This window comes from Pelophylax lessonae (assembly GCF_965119305.1).
Source record: "Pelophylax lessonae genome assembly, chromosome: 11".
Classification (NCBI taxonomy): domain Eukaryota; kingdom Metazoa; phylum Chordata; class Amphibia; order Anura; family Ranidae; genus Pelophylax; species Pelophylax lessonae.
This window is the reverse complement of record NC_138778.1, coordinates 69929349-69947105: the sequence shown is the minus strand read 5'-3', so window position 1 is coordinate 69947105 and position 17757 is coordinate 69929349. Positions and strand designations below refer to the sequence as shown.

The following is a 17757-nucleotide window of genomic DNA, read 5'->3' as shown; positions in this document are numbered from 1 at the left end:
CGGTGAAGCAAGCTAGGTGTAAGCTTACCAGAAAGAATATGGTTAAAAGCCTTGTAAGATCTGAGAACGATCAGCTACAGAGGAACTTCACATCACCAAATCCTTATCTATCCAGGGATCCTCCTCGTAAAACCAATGCAAGACACCAAACTCCTCCTCCAGCCCGGTGGAATACCACCCGTGAAAAAGAGAGGATAACAGATAGTGCAGATGGTTTTGGATGATTTATTAAATAACACAAGAAAATGTACTCACATAGTAGATGATAAAAAGTGCTTGTCAATAAAAAGATATGAATACAGGAAACACCGCCGCCGCCCGACTTCCGGATGCAGGATGATGACGTCAGCACACATCCGGATGATGCATCATCCTGCATCCGGAAGTCGGGCGGCGGCGGTGTTTCCTGTATTCATATCTTTTTATTGACAAGCGCTTTTTATCATCTACTATGTGAGTACATTTTCTTGTGTTATTTAATAAATCATCCAAAACCATCTGCACTATCTGTTATCCTCTCTTTTTCACGGGTGGTATTCCACCGGGCTGGAGGAGGAGTTTGGTGTCTTGCATTGGTTTGACAAGGAGGATCCCTGGATAGATAAGGATTTGGTGATGTGAAGTTCCTCTGTAGCTGATCGTTCTCAGATCTTACAAGGCTTTTAACCATATTCTCCTTGGCTCTATATGCCCACTGGTTGGTCTGAACTATCCAACTCGCTATAGATCTTGAGGAAGCTTGTTTGCCTTTGTTTTTCCCGAGGACAAAAAGATGGTCTGACTGGCGAAAAGGAGCCGTGGTCTCCAGATATAGCCGTAGAGTTTCCCCGGCATCCAAAGGATGGAAAGAATTTTCATTCTGAGATTTGAACGTAGGCAGGACAATCTCCTGGTTGACATGGAAGACCGACGTTACCTTTGGATTGGAGCCAAGCATCGGAACCAATACTACCCGATCAGGAAAAAACGTAAGGAATAGTTCCTTGTAGCCCAAGGCACTGAGTTCGGAAACCCGTTTGGCTGATGTAATAGCCACTAGAAAGGCAGTCTTCATTGAGATATTTTTAAGGAAGAATGGAACCTCCTGATTCAAGGTGACTGAGGAAAGAACCGTAGGAAGATCCCACTTAGGAAACCTGGGTTTTCTAGGAGGTCTTAGCCTGGTAGCACCTCTGAAGAACTGGCTAACCAGAGAGTGTTTCGCCCATGCAGTCTCAGTAAAAGCCGAAATGGCTGAAATTTGGACTCGAAGAGAACTTACTGCCAATGACAGATCCAGCCCGGACTGGAGGAAGCCTAAAATATCCTGGATTCCTGGGTCAGTAACAGAACCAGATCTGCTATCCACATAATCCTTAAATTTGGAGCAGATTATTTCGTAAACTTTGTTGGTGCTGGGTCTTCTGGCACTCATCATTGTAGAGATCCCCTCGTTTGGACAACCAAGAGCTTTCTGTCTTTCCCTCTCAAAAGCCATACCATGAGATGAAGCTGTGCTGGGCAGGGATGAAGAATAGGCCCTTGGGACAGAAGGTCCGGCCTGGCTGGCAGAGGTACCGGGTCCAGACAGCTCCAGCTGGAGCAACAGAGGGAACCACGGTCTCTTTGGCCAGAAGGGGAGAATCGCTACGATCTCCACTCTCTCCGTCCTGAGTCTCTGAAGAAACGTAATTATGACTGGCACTGGGGGAAACGCGTAAGCTCTGTGAAAGCTCCAATGATCCGTCAGGGCATCTACCCCGTAGGACTGGGGATAACGCCACCTCGTATAGAATTTCTCTAGTTTGGCATTGCTTGGAGATGCGAATAGATCTACCTCCGGACGGGATCCTAGAGACATGACCCACCTGAAGGTCTCTGGATGAAGAGACCACTCGTTGTTGTCCAGAACAGACCTCGAAAGGAAGTCTGCCTGGACGTTCTGGACACCTGGAAGGTAGGCGGCCGACAGGTTGGACAGATGTCTTTGAGCCCAATCCATAATTGGTTTCACTTCTTTCAGAAGAGAAGAACTGCGGGTGCCTCCTTGTCTCTTGATGTAGGCGACAGCTGTCGTATTGTCCAGTCTTAGGAGGACCGAGGCATCGGTCGCCAGATGCTGAAAGGTCTGGAGAGCACAGAACGCTGCCCGAAGCTCCAGTACATTCAAGACCACCCCGCGGGCAGGGAAATCCCAACTGCCCTGGGCCACCTCCGACAGGCAGTGCGCTCCCCATCCCGTCCTGCTGGCATCTGAAGTCACGACCAACCAGGATGCTGAAATGATCGAATGGCAATTTAAGAGATTTTCCCGCTGAAGCCACCAGGTTAAGCTTCCCCTCATGGACGCTGTTATCCGAATGAGGACTTCCGGACTCTCGAAACTCCACTGTTGGAGGAATCCCATCTGAAAGGGCCTCATCCTCCCCTGTACCCACTTCACCTTGGGAGCCGTGGAGAGCATGGTCCCAATTATCTTCATGCACTGGGACGCACGGAGATGAGAGGCTGATAATGCCGGACGAATCCTGCTGCGAATTATCGGAATCTTCTCCAATGGAAGGGAGATAGTGCCTCTGGAAGTGTCGAAGAGGGCCCCTAGGAAGACCAACGACTTTGTGGGTTCCAGATGGCTTTTTTTCCAAATTCAGGAGCCACCCCAACTCTTGAAGGGTGGAAATTACTTGAGCCTTGTGATGCAGAATTTGATCTTGGTGTCTTGACAGAAGAAGCAAATCGTCCAAGTAATGGTAAAGACGAATCCCTTTTGCTCTGATCAGGGCTACCACAGCCAGTAAGATCTTTGAAAAGATTCAAGGTGATGTGGTAAGCCCAAAAGGGAGACAGGTAAACTGAAGATGCACCTGACCCACTGCGAATCGAAGACATTTCTGCATTTCTGTTGCGAATGGGATGTGAAAGTAAGCATCTTTCAGATCTATGGATATCATCCAAGCCTCTGGCTGCACCACTTGACGAATTGTGAAGTGTCTCCATCCTGAACCTCTCTTTCTTGATGAAGGTGTTTAGGTGTGTTAGATCTATAACCGGCCTCCAAGAGCCGTTTTTCTTCAAGACCATGAAGAGCGGAGGGTAGATGCCTTGGAACCTTTCCTCGGTTGGGACAGGCACTGCCGCAGCCTGGGCAACCAGGGATTCTACAAATGATAGAAGAGTCAACTTTTTTTCTTCTGAACGGGATAGGGCCGTAGGAATGAAACGAAGAATAGGACTTTTGTCGAAGATCCACACATGCCCGTTTGATACGGTTCTGACAGTCCACTGATCTTCGACTGAGGCTGCCCAGACGTGCGCAAATTGAAGTAAGCGTGCGCCTACCCGCACTGTCTGGACTGGCTCGATATCAAAAGGACTTAGTTGCCTCTCGGCCTCCAGAAGATTTCCCTTTGGAGAACTTTTGCCCCGTAGACTGAGGGCGCTTCCAGTTCTTCCTAAACTCACGGCCAGGCCTGTATAAACCAGCCTCTCTTGCACGATGGGGTTTTTGCCTGTTTTGAGGTCTTCTCTGGTCTATCAACCGGCGATCCTGGGGAAGGAACCCCGATTTACCACCAGTGGCACGGGTAATAGCACTGTCCAGTTTATTACCAAAGAGAGAAGAACCCTCAAAGGGGATTCTACACCAAGCCTGTTTAGAGGCAGGGTCAGCCAACCAGGGACGCAACCACAAGGCGTGCTTGGCCATGACAGAGGACAACATGACCCGTGCCGCGGATGATATCAATGGATGCCTCCCCCAAGAAAGCCATTGCCAGCCTCAACTCTTGAATGGCCGAGCTCCTGGCCACCTCTTCGGAGACACTCTGAAGTGTAGCCTCCACGTTGTCCACCCAGGCTTCCATCGCCTTGGATGTGGCTGCCAATGCTAGGGCCGGCTTACAAGCCATACCTGCGGAGAGATAAATCTTTTCAAGATCTGTGTCGATCCGCCTGTCAAGAGCGTCTTTGAAGGAAACTGAGTTTTCACCAACCTCATCAAGGCCGCATCCACCGTGGGAGCAGAATCTAGATGTTTCAGTTTATCATTCTTAAAGGGATACATCCTGGAGATCTTGGATGACAAAGAGTTTCTTTTTTCAACTCCCTGCCAATCATCTGTAATAATTTCTCCCAATTCCCCCAGAAGCAGAAAATGGGAACACTCTTTCTTAAGATGTTTGATATATTTCTTTTGCTTAGCTGCTGGATCTTCCCACTTTAGTGCCTCCTTAACCGCTGTAACTAGCGGTGGGACCATAGCAAGTTCAAAACCTACATTCTGGTCTTCCAAATCATCCTCGCTGTCTGTAGAATCTTCTGAAAAGCGACTCGGTTGAGAAGTACCTGGCTCCAATTCATCCCTTGGAGGGGGCCCAGGAGCCTCTGAAGAGTGACCAGACAGCCTACAGGATCCCAGTTTCTGAGGGATTCCTGTACGATCCGCCTGACCATAGACTCCACTGGTTGTACAGTGTCTTGCTTCTCCTTTAGTACTTTGGAATAACAGGCATCACATAAGGATCTATCCTCAGGGACACGGGCTCGGCAGCCCCAGCATGACTTCCCTGAACCGCGGTCAGAATGGCGGGATTGTCGCGGTGCGACTGAACTGGTAGTGTCTTCATGACGTTTAGACCTGGAGCTAGACCTATGACCAGATTTTGATGAAGAGTGTCGGTGGACTGAAGGAGATCGATCCTTTGATCCAGAAATGGGACGTTGGTCAGACCTAAAAGGGCTGAATAGAGGAAAAAAACAGGGAAAACACACTTAGGCTCCACACACAACCAGCCAACGCAAGCAGGTAAGGGTTAAGGTAAGTAGCTTACCTGTTGCGCAGGGACTGGCCACCGGGGGTGGTGAAGCATCCATTGCAGATAGAAGCACAGCCTGCAACAGAAAGAAAGTAAGCATACATGTACTAACTTTCGTCTCCACACCATCCCCCCCAACCCCCAATAGCCACTGGTTCAAAGCATGACTCACCGCTGAGGAGCAGAAAGACAGCACGGGGAAGCCACCGCAATGCCCGCAGACATCCCACTGAACACAGCTTTGACAGCTGCTTAAATCTCCCGGGAGCTGCGAAGCCACGCCCCCATCAACGCAATAGCGTCATAGGAGATCGGGAACGGTGCGAGCGCATGCGCAAACGAAGCCAGAGCCAAGCCTCATCCTGGACGACCAATCGGAGGTCCGAAGAAGCAGAGGGAGGAGCCTAAGTGGCGATCTGGAACGCAGGAGCGCTCCAGCTGCTACAAACAGGAAATACAGGGCCTATCCGCTTAATAGCAAGGACGTATTGGCCAACAATGCAGCCCACCTCTCATGCAGGATTTACGGCATCTTCAGTATCAAGACACTATTCCCCGGGTCCACCCAATAAATATCGAGATTGCTGGACATAAAACAGGAGGCAGAACTGGACAGAATACTCCAGATGCGGTCGGACCAGAGTTTTATAAAGTGGAAGGATTATAGACTTATCTCTGGAATTCATACCTTTCTTTATGCATGCTAATATTCTGCCGGCTTTGGCAGCTGCCGCTTGACATTGCATGCTGTTGCCTAGTCTATCATCAACCAAGACTCCCAGATCTTTCTCCATTTTTGATTCCCCCAAGGGTTCCCCTCCTAACGTGTATTGTGCTTTTATGTTTCCAGTCCCCAAGTGCAAAACCTTACACTTCTCCACATTAAACCTCATTTGCCAAGTCATTGCCCATTCCGTTATTTTGTCCAGGTCATCCTGTAGGATATCTGCTTCATGCTGTCCAGTTATTGCCCGGCCTAATTTTGTGTCATCTGCAAAAACTGATATCGAACTACTGATCCCGTCCTCAATGCTGTTTATGAATAAATTGAACAAGGTTGGTCCCAGGACTGAGCCTTGGGGCACCCCGCTTGCCACCTCAGACCAGTCTGAGTATGCGCTGTTTATTACCACCCTTTGGACACGCCCTTTTAGCCAGTTCCGTATCCAAGAGCAAACCCTGCTGTCGATACCTGCAGATCTTATTTTATAAATTAAGCACTTATGGGGAGCTGTATCAAACGCCTTAGCGAAATCTAAGTACACCACATCTACTGGTCTGCCCCTATCTAGCTCACAGCTCATCTCCTCATAGAATGTTAGGAGATTGGTTTGACAAGAACGCCCATTTGTAAACCCGTGCTGGTTACTGCTGATGATGTTGTTGTCTTTAGCAAACTCTACGATATAGTCCCTTATCATCCCCTCCAGAAGTTTACATATTATTGATGTCAAACTGACAGGCCTATAATTTCCCGGTATATGCCTCTGACCCTTTTTGAATATCGGAATCACGTTTGCTTTCCTCCACTCCCCTGGTACATCTCCTGTCCTAATACTGTCAGCAAAGATCAGGAACAAGGGTTTAGATATAACCTTACTGAGTTCCTTAAGTACTCTCGGATGTACCCCATCCGGGCCTGGTGATTTGTTTGTGTTAAGTTTATCTCCCTGATTTCACCCTCTGTAAGCCATAGTGGCAAGTCCTGTGTATTACTACTAACCATACAGTCATGGTCAGTGTACCCCTCCGTTTCTGTGTAAATACTGACAAGAAAAAAGCATTCAGCACGGTTGCTTTTTCAGTGTCCTCTGTAACCATCATCATTGATTATGTGTGCGATATGCTCTGCCCTACTTTTTTTGCTGTTGATATATTTAAAGAATTTCTTTGGGGTTTTTTTACTATCCTCCGCTATTTTTCTTTCAAAGTTTATTTTAGCCATCTTGATTTCGTGTTTACATTTCTTATTTGACTCCTTGTATTGGTCGAAAGCCGATACTGTGCCCTCTGATTTATATTTCCTGAAGGCCAATTTTTTCCCCTAATAAGTTTTTTAACGCTACGGTTTAGCCAGCCAGGTTTGGCTTTATCTCTCCTAAATTTATTTCCCATAGGAATGCACTGCAAGATGCATTTGCCTAATATGTTCCTAAAGCATTCCCATTTTTCCTGTGTGGTCAGGGATCCCAGGGTTTGGTCCCAGTTTACCCTTTCCATCAAGGAGTATAATTTTGGAAAGTTTGCCCTTCTGAAGTTTATGGTTCTTATGTTCCCCACTTGCCGTGTTATATTGTTATTTACACTAAATGTGATACGACAACAGGAAGGTCCACACGCCACCAGGTCGCCTGAAACCGATAGATATCCTATAAGGTAAGACTTCCTTCTTGCAGGAGGAGGACAAAAAAGGAACACGGCTCCTGGTATGGAGCAAAGATTTATGGGAGTGGGGTCCTATAGGGTAGGAGAGGAGGTGGAGCCTACCCATACGTGTGCTGCCATGGAGTCTATCAGGAAAGCTCTATTTGTGTGAACAAAATGATAAAGATTTTGTTTGGGTACAGTGTAGCATGACTGAGTAATTGTCATTCAAAGTGCGAGAGCACTGAAAGCTGAAAATTGGTCTGGGAAGGAAGGGGGTGAAAGTGCCCAGTATTGAGGTGGTTAAAGAGAGAAAAAGACACTCATAAAATAAAATATGAATCCCGTTCATCCAGATGCTAAAATGGTGTAAGGTAAACATAAGCAGCGATCTCTCAGCAGCCTCACCAGCTTCAGAATACTCCGCAGGGAATAGCTTACCGGATCCTGGAAGCGTCCTTGAAGAAGGGCCCCCCACCTGAATGATTACCCGTTCTTACTCACCGGTCACCGCATACCCACGTCCTAATGTGTTTCTTTATTCCATCGTGGGGTGGCTACACAGCACAGCAACTGATCTTATCTACCCTCCTTCTCTTCAGCATTAACTCATAGCTTCCCACAAGGGGGTAACCAATCCGCAAACACAGGCAGTTCCCAGTTACAGCATACTTGTCTGCCTGTGCAGTTAACCCCTATTAAGCCAAATAACAACTATCAATTTAATCCCTCAGATCGCAATCAAATAGATTGCCTGTTGGCAGGCAGGAAGTCGTTACAAAAAATAAGCATGTCCCTTATATAAATCTATTGTCAATTATGATGAACGCTGGCCACCAACCCGCATAAAAAAAAATCCGCTGCCCCTCGAACACGCCCACTCCAGTTGCTAGATACTCGTTGAATGACGGCGAACAGAAGCAGTCGTATTCGGCAGGCAACTTTTTTTTTTTGGAGCAGGTTGGCGGCTGGCGTTCATCTTAAATTTGACGTTTTAATATTTTTTTTTAATAAAAGACAAAAGCTGTTTTTGTGTTTTTAATATTTGTGTATTTGTGTTTTTATTTACTTTTGGAAAATGAGAAGGGGTGCCCCAAACTCATCCACATGGGGGCGCTCTTCTTAAAGGGAGCTTCCAGATTTTTATAAGCTACCCCCGCACCGCCACAACCACTGGGCCAGGGGGACAAGGTGCTTTGCCAAGGGAGGTTTCCCCCCTAGCAAAGTGCTGACCCCCCATGTTGAGGGTGGTATGGATTTTTGGGGGGACACCATGTGGAGTCCCCCTTAAAATCCATCCCAGACCTGAAGGGCCTAGTCTAGATTGACGGGGGATCCCCATATGTTTTCTCTTTATGCCGGCTCTTTTTTTTACATTTTGCGGTTAGAGGTGCCAACTCCTAACAACTATCCCAAATCGCAGTGTAAAATGTATTAAAAAGGAATGCAGATGCAATTTTGATTCAAATCCATTGAAGTCTATGGACCACAAAATCGCACTGCATTGCACCACACTTGCACTGCATGTATGTGAATGGGCTCTGTAGAAACTGATGTTATCTCACTTGTGATGTGCAAGAAAAATGGGGGAGGGGGAAGGGGAAAAAATATAATGTGTGAAATGAAATATAAGGGGGGGATAAAATGGGTATGGAAATAATAAAAAGGAAAAATAACATATTCATGCAAAGTTGCCATGGTAATAGTAACTAAATATATAAAGTTGCCATGGTAATAGCAACTAAATAAATAAGTAAAAAAGGGGGTAATTAATTACATAATTGCCATGGTAATGGCAGCAGTAAAATACATGCATATAAAAATAGTTAAATTCCTGTAAAGCACAATGTTGGTACTTTATATGAGGCGATCGATAATAGAAAAGATAAAAATGAAGATACATTTTTATTTTTATTTTTATTATGAAATATTTGTTAAATATTAACATAAATGGTAGCAATTACATACACCTGCATAAATATAATAATTCATATATGTGCATGGATAAGGACATTTCATGTATGTACAAAAAAATTATTAACAATAACCATACATAATCATGATACATATAATGTAGTAATTGATGATGACAGCAATTATAAAACATTGTAAGATAAGAAACAGATGCGTCTAAAAAATCTCTACGCGTTTCATGGTCCAAGACCACTGCATCAAAAGAGGATTAAACTAAAATAGAAAGGACAATAATGATCCATTCTATCTACTTACACAGAATTGCCATATCATGCGATCATGCCAAACCAGGGCCAATGGTATAGTCTGTACCGGGAACTGTGGTGGAAGGATCTGCACAAACCCCAGCGCCTACCGAAATAAATAGAGGTGCAATCTCCATGGGGAACTGGATAAATAAATAAAAAAAACACTGCCAGGTGTCAAGAATATTGCTGTAGAAAGGATTCAGGATTCTAGGATTAAAGTTCCCCAAGTATTAATGATAGTATGAAAACCAAAGTCCATGGAGATTGTTCTGTTCTCACTACACGTATGCCCCAGACGTGTGCAGCTTAACATACAGCTAAACCTTAATCCTGCAATAACCAGTCCTTTTGTAACTTAAATCTTTATTCCAGTGAACGAATAGTAGTCACATGAACAGGTTACAAGTCAGATGGAAATGCGAATAGGATTGTGAATAGGTGAAACTGTAAATAAACATAACAAAGCATACAGTCAGTATACAAACATTAACAAACATATGCATTGAGTATATAACTGACAGTTCTGAGCATACCAGCGATGCTACAAAGGGGGTTCAGGAATCTTCCCACAGGAACCTCATATGCTGTCTGGATGTCTCTATGAGGTAAATCTAGAATGGAAATTCTCCTCAGAGAAAGGTTGAACTAATCCAGCAATAGAGTACAGGAAGTACCATAAAGTGCTGTATAACAGTCTATGTCACAGTGGCATCTTGTGGACAAGATTGGTATTACAAGTTCCAATGGAATTAATTACTTCCAAGCTGAAGGCATGACAGAGATGGTGAAAACGAAAAAAGTGTTAAGAGTGTGTGCAAGGAAATGCACCTGTGAACCCAAAACCACAATTAGAATCAATTAGTAAGTGTGGTGAAAATAGAAAAAGGCAGTGATATATCGAAAAAAGAAAAATAATAGCCAGTGAACAATAAAGGTGTTGCAAGGTGCCCAAAAAGTTACCTAATAAAATAGGATAAGTCAAGGTGATATGAAGTGCAAGGTATTCAAGATATATTCCAGAGAATTAGCCCAAGGTGGTATGTGTAAAGGCAACCAAGTCTGTGCATGATCACCCCCCTCCAATGTCACGCTGGTCTGGTGTAACAAGGGGGACCCATCCGTCAAGGAGGTAGCCGTCTCCCACGATGGCGTCAGGAACCCTCACAACAGTCGAGTTGATATAGGCATGCACGGGTCTTGGCGTCATTGGACGCCACGTGTGTGACGCCGAGCGTGGCATCGATGCATCGTGGGATTTGCCCACCCAACCTACCCGCTTGGCATATAGGGAAGGGGGAGGGGGCCCAGAATGATTCGCAGCTCCCGGATAAAGATTCCAATGAAAAAATATTGTGATGAATGTCCTGCAAGTACAGAACAGGGTAGGGGGAAAAAAAGGGGAGAAAAAGGGGGGGGAGGGGACAGGGATGGGTAAAGGATGGGGAAAGGAAGGGGAAGGTGGGGGGGAAACCACAGGGGGGGGAAGGAAGGAAGGGAAATGGTCCATCAAACCTGTCTGGCAAACACACAGCACATGAATGACCAATAACCATGCCATGAACAAATCAACCGCCTCAATCCCTATTCATATATAGAAGAAAAAAAGAAAAATATTGGGACTTTAAATGAGGTGCTTATAAAAAGGACACCTCCATCCCTATTGAGGTCCAAGAAAAATGGGGGAGGGGGAAGGGGAAAAATATAATGAGTGAAATGAAATATAAGGGGGGGATAAAATGGTTATGGAAATAATAAAAAGGAAAAATAACATATTCATGCAAAGTTGCCATGGTAATAGCAACTAAATATATAAAGTTGCCATGGTAATAGCAACTAAATAAATAAGTAAAAAAGGGGGTAATTAATTACATAATTGCCATGGTAATGGCAGCAGTAAAATACATGCATATAAAAATATTTAAATTCCTGTAAAGCAGGATGTTGGTACTTTATATGAGGCGATCGATAATAGAAAAGATAAAAATTAAGATAATACATTTTTATTTTTATTATGAAATATTTGTTAAATATTAACATAAATGGTAGCAATTACATACACCTGCATAAATATAATAATTCATATATGTGCATGGATAAGGATATTTCACGTATGTACAAAAAAATTATTAACAATAACCATACATAATCATGATACATATAATGTAGTAATTGATGATGACAGAAATTATAAAACATTGTAAGATAAGAAACAGATGCGTCCAAAAAATCTCTACGCGTTTCATGGTCCAAGACCACTTCCTCAGGAGCAGAGGCAGCGTTGTATCTAAAAATAGATGGAGGTACCAGTGTAAACAGTCATTACTGCATCAAAAGAGGATTAAACTAAAATAGAAAGGACAATAATGATCCATTCTATCTACTTACACAAATTTGCCATATCATGCGATCATGCCAAACCAGGGCCAATGGTATAGTCTGTACCGGGAACTGTGGTGGAAGGATCCGCACAAACCCCAGCGCCTACCGAAATAAATAGAGGTGCAATCTCCATGGGGAACTGGATAAATAAATAAAAACAACACCGCCAGGTGTCAAGAATATTGCTGTAGAAACACCTACATATTGTAGGATTAAAGTTCCCCAAGTATTAATGATAGTATGAAAACCAAAGTCCGTGGAGATGGTGAAAACGAAAAAAGTGTTAAGAGTGTGTGTGGAAATGCACCTGTGAACCCAAAACCACAATTAGAATCAATGTAGTAAGTGTGGTGAAAATAGAAAAAGGCAGTGATATATCGAAAAAAAGAAAAATAATAGCCAGTGAACAATAAAAGTGTTGCAAGGTCCCCAAAAAGTTACCTAATAAAATAGGATAGCAGTCGTATTCGGCAAGCAACTTTTTTTTTTTTGGGCAGGTCGGCGGCTGGCGTTCATCTTAAATTTGACGTTTTAATTTTTTTTTTTTAATAGAAGACAAAAGCTGTGTTTGTGTTTTTAATATTTGTGTGTTTTTGTTTTTATTTACTTTTGGAAAATTAGTAGGAGTTCCCCAAACTTATTCACATAGGGGCTTCCAGATATTTATAAGCTACCCCCGCACCCCCACAACCACTGGGCCAGGAGGACAAGGTGCTTTGCCAAGGGAGGTTTCCCCCCTAGCAACGTGCCGACCCCCCATGTTGAGGGTGGTATGGATTTTTGGGGGTACACCATGTGGAGTCCCCCTTAAAATCCATCCCAGACCTGAAGGACCTAGTTTAGATTGACGGGGGACCCCATATGTTTTTTCTTTATGCCGGCTCTTTTTTTTACATTTTGCGGTCAGAGGTGCCAACGCCTAACAACTATCACAAATCGCAGTGTAAAATGGATCAAAAAGGAATGCAGATGCAATTTTGATTCAAATCCATTGAAGTCTATGGACCACAAAATCGCACTGCGTTGCACCACACTTGCACTGCATGTATGTGAATGGGCTCTATAGAAACTGATGTTATCTCCCTTGTGATGTGATTCAAAGCCTTCCAACTTGTGTTAGAAATCACATCAGTGCGAACCTGTGCTTAGAGCTGGCTGGGTACAGATGCAGCATCAGACTTACTGTGTGGGGTTTTTGCAAGTCCATACTTCCTCTTTAATTAAAAGTGCTCCTAAAGGTTTGGGTCTGCTTTAAATTAATCTAAGACAAAGATAGGTATAACTGGGTTACATTGGTTGGAGTGATTAAAATCTCAATAATAGAAAAACAGGATATGATTGAAATAAAGTATAATTTCTTTTTTCTCTTACAGTTTTCTGACAGCCCCCGGTTTACAACAGATTATTATGTTTCATCCGACTATGAAATTCCGGAGATCTGTGAAGTCAGTGGCATTATGGAATTTGGCAGAATCTTTCAACCATTTATTCAGATGCTTGTATTTTTGATTGGCCTATCTGGCAATACCTTGGTCCTCCTTACATATGGATTCTCCCGTAAGATTAAATCTAAGACTGACATCTATCTTATAAACCTGGCGATGGCTGACCTCCTTCAGCTGATGACACTTCCATTTTGGACTACCAGCACTATTATAGGCTGGTGGTTTGGTGATAAGATGTGTAGGGTTGTACAAGGTGTGTTTGCCATGAACTTCTTTAGTGGAAGCCTGTTCCTAACTTGCATCAGTCTGGACCGTTATTTTGAAATTGTCCGAGCTGTTGAGGATCGCGCAAAGCGCCGAAAATCCTTTTTTTACAGCAAAGTCGCCTCTGTATTTGTCTGGATAGTATCCATTTGCCTTAGTCTTCCAGAATTCATCTACAGTAAGTCAAAAAATCTGGATGGTTATGAAATCTGTAAAATGATCTTCCCAGAAAAGGTCACCAGTACAGTGAAGAATACGAGTAACTTTTTTCAAATTGTCCTTGGCTTCATTTTACCTTTCTGTGTGATGATTGTATGCTACAGTTCCATTATCAGGACCCTATTTTCTTGTAGAATTTTTGAGAAGCACAAAGCCATAAAGGTCATTATCTCCATTGTGCTAGTCTTTTGGGTCTTCCAACTCCCTTATACATTAGTCACTTTCATGGAGACCACTGACTTCATAGGAAGCAAGCAGATGAGCTGTGAAGTAAGAAAGCATAAAGATATTGCCATCCTCATCACCAGCAACTTGGCATTCACTCGATGCTGCATGAATCCAATTCTCTTTGCATTCGTGGGAACTAAATTCAGAAAAGACATTTTGATCATGCTGAAGAATTTGGGATGCATTTCCAGAGCAAGTTACATTAGACACTGTGGATCAAGCAGAAGTTTCAGCACTCCTGCTGCACTGGAAACCAGTAGCTTTACACTATAGATGTAATGGTTCTTCAGGACACTGGCATTGTCATCATTACGACCCATATGGGGGGGATTTACTAAAACTAGTAGTGCACACAGAATCTGGTGCAGCTGTGCATAGCAACCAATCAGCTTCTAACATCAGCTCAGTTAAATTAGGCTTTGACAATACAACCTAAAAGTTGATAGGTTACTATTTACAGCCATATTTTATGTGCCCCAGTTTATGTTATAGGCCGAATTCAACCAATCCAGTGATATTTTAATTTTGGCAGTTGAGTGCCTGCATGCTTCTTATATTGGCTGGGGACACCAGTAATGAGATTTCTCCAGAGAATGCCTTGGATGTATGCTTTCTCCCACAGTGGCAGGACAAAGGTGTCATGCTTCCCAGCTATTTACATATTCAACATCTGGAGAATCTATCAGATCAGAAGGGAAATGTCTCTCTCCTTGTATCCCCCTGGGGAATGTAAGAAGCCAACATAAAACTCAGCTTGCCAGCAACCACTCAAATCTGAAATATCAATTTTTATTCATGTTGAACTTCGAAGTACAACAGTGGGCAGGCTGTCTACACTCAAATATTTACAAATTCATAAAGACTAAATTCACATAGCGCGACTTGTCAGGCAACTTGTCAGCCTGACAAGTCTCAGTCCCTCGCAGTCCATTAACTGCTACAGGACCCGTTCTAATAGGAGCGACACAAGTCGCTCCGACTTAGAAAAAGGGTCCTGTACTACTTTGGGGCGACCTCGGAGCGACTTGCGTAGATTTCCATTATGTGAAGTCCATGCAAGTCGCTCCGAAGTCGTGGTGCATGGGAATGCACAAGTCGCCCCCGAAGTAGTAAGGAGTCGCGCTGCCCCAGTGTGAAGCGAGCCTTAGGAACAAAAATAATGAATACACATTTTTGCAGGGGAAAATGTGAATGTATTATTTTTTTCACAGTAGTCTGCAAAGCATTGCACCTGTGATCAGTGGATCATGGGTGCAATGTCAGGCTCCTGAAGATACTTCTTCCAGCTCTCTGCCATACCAGGGTGCAGGCTTTCAGTTACTGAGCTAGAGGAAGTGTCAAAGGACACAAGTTCTGATTAAAGCACTCATGGTTCATTGAGAATTAAAGTATAAGTCCGTCTGCTGTGGTGGCAGACAGGATTTGTAGCTTATTCATTCACAAATTCACAGATCTCTCCCCTACATCCACTTTCACATTTCGGCTGGGTTGACACTTACATCAGGTGAAGCTCACAACAGGGGTCCAGTGCTTCCCTGTTCTCTGTTTCAGGGATGACTCAAGCCTGAATTCGTACCTGAAATGGAGCCAAAGACGCACAGGACCCCTGCGCAATCTGCTCCACAGCCGCCACAGAGATGTGTGAACCGGCTCAATTGAAAGCCGGGCACACTCTCCTGTCATGCAAATTGGATGCAGGGAAACCCGCATCCAATTCGCACTAGTGACAATGGCCGGGTCCAGCAGATGCCCCAAGTAGTTATAGTAGATATAGTTTAGGAAAATATTTAATTTTGTTTGGTAACTTCCCCCTCGTTTTTTTTTTTGGGGGGGGGGGTGTGGGGCATCTGCTGGACCCGGCCATTGTCCTCTCTTTTGTTATCCGGGACTGTTAACCTGTTTATTTTATTATTTGCTATATATATATATATATATATATATATATATATGATAGGCAGTTTACTCTATATGTGTGGCTAGTTTTATATCTCAGAGTTATGTCCAGCTTTGGCAGTTTGATGTATTTGGTATTTTGGCCCCTTGCTGGATGTGTCTGCAATGTGGGTAGTTTGTTTTGGTCATGTGGGGTTTTTGGTTTGTTTTCTTGGGCGGTCCTTTCTGTTTGTCCGATTCAATCGATCTTTTCTGTGTGTGGTTTCCGGTTACACTCTTTTGAGCACGCATGATACATGTTCCACCTGATTTTAGCTCTGTGTGTCTGAATGAATGAGTCCCAACATCCTTAGCAGCTGTCGGCTTGTAACTCTTAATGAACTACCACTTCGCTGTGGATCGCTGTGGTAGTTCATTGAGTCTTCCTGTCAGGGATTATCGGCTTACTCGTATGGGATGTATAGGTAAGCTGATACACTGACAGTGTGTAGGAGACCTGCATGGCATCAGCGATCTGCTTTCCAGGATCCTGCAACACAAAAAAATAGAAGCACAAGTTACGTGCAAAAAAATTATAATGCTTTTTTTAAAAAGTGAATTTATCCTTTAAAGTGACTAGAAAATGTACATTAAAGTATTTTTAGATTCTTTTTTTTTTGTACTTCTTTATTTAAAATTATATTAAAATACAGAGTAAGACAAAAATAAGCACAACGTGTAGAAAACTGGGAGATGTGTGGTAAACCAAGAAAAAGGTGTTCAGAGACATGACGGTACCCATACAATGTTATGGAGGTAGGTTTAGATCAGGAGTGCTCAACCTTTTGAAGAACAAGGGCCACTTAAGTGATTTGGTAACTGGTCACGGGCCACAATGAACTATAGGTTTTACCACCCTCAAAAACTGCAAATGTAAATGAGCCCTTACTCACCTGAGTCCCCTATAAGGCTGCTTTTCACATGATCACACCTGTTTTTCATTATATCTTGCTGGTATGGTGCACTTTCTGAAAGCGCACAAAAACTCCTGCATTCAGTCCCCTATAAGGCTGCTTTTCACATGATCACACCTGTTTTTCATTATATCTTGCTGGTATGGTGCACTTTCTGAAAGCGCACAAAAACTCCTGCATTCAGGAGTTTTGGTGCACCTTCAGAAAGTGCACCAAACCTGCAGGATATAAGAGAAGTCTATGGCTTAGTGCAGCTAACCTGCAGGAAAGGGCTCAGTGCAGCTAACCTGCAGGAAAGGGCTCAGTGCAGCTAACCCGCAGGAATGCCACAGATGCACTGCGCTGCACCTGAGGATCAATGTGAAAGCAGCCGAATAACCCTTTTTTTTTATAAATGAAAATACACCAATTGCGAAAGTGCAGCATATGCAATATTGAATACACTGATCTTTTCCTCTTCTAGCTTTTGCTAGCATCCCTCTCCAGGCTGCTAGAAAGGTCACAAAAGAAGTGCACTCAGTATCACTCTGCCTGGGACAGGAGGCGGCACTATCAGCTTATGTGAGTCCTGCTTCCTCCTCTGCCAATGCCAGCTCCATGCACTTTGATGCTCTGGGATGGCGGATTGGTAACACATTGATTGCGATCTGGACTTTCCTACCAATCATCGGAGAGCATGGGCATGTGCTGTTCTGAGGTTGAGGGCCACATCAGAGGGCTCCGAAGGCCACAGGTTGAGCACCCCTGGCTTAGATGGAGTCAGAACAAAACAGTAATGTCATCTTCAATCAGGTATAACCTCACTTATAAAGATGGGATGGGAAGGGTTTGTCTAACACATTTTAATGCCTGGGTGATTTAGGAAGCCACTGACTAGGGTAGGTCCTTCAAAAAAAAATAAAAGGGGAAGGGGAAAGTGAGGAGGAAAAAACAGAGAGGGAGTGCAATCTGAGGTCTACTACACAAAGCCTCCAAAAGGCAGCTGTGAACTGCACAA

At 43.8% G+C, this 17757-nt stretch overlaps 1 protein-coding gene across 1 annotated transcript in view; it reads left to right on the top strand.

Annotated features, from left to right (window-relative positions):
- LOC309567570 (C-C chemokine receptor type 10-like) overlaps nt 1-14220 on the top strand; it is an 89258-nt gene extending 75038 nt beyond the window's left edge. The window contains exon 2 of the mRNA XM_082272964.1: nt 13132-14220. Coding sequence (XP_082129090.1) covers nt 13132-14187 — 1056 coding nt within the window. The 3' untranslated portion in view covers nt 14188-14220. The remainder of the gene's footprint in view (nt 1-13131) is intronic.
- Nucleotides 14221-17757: the final 3537 nt, after the last annotated feature.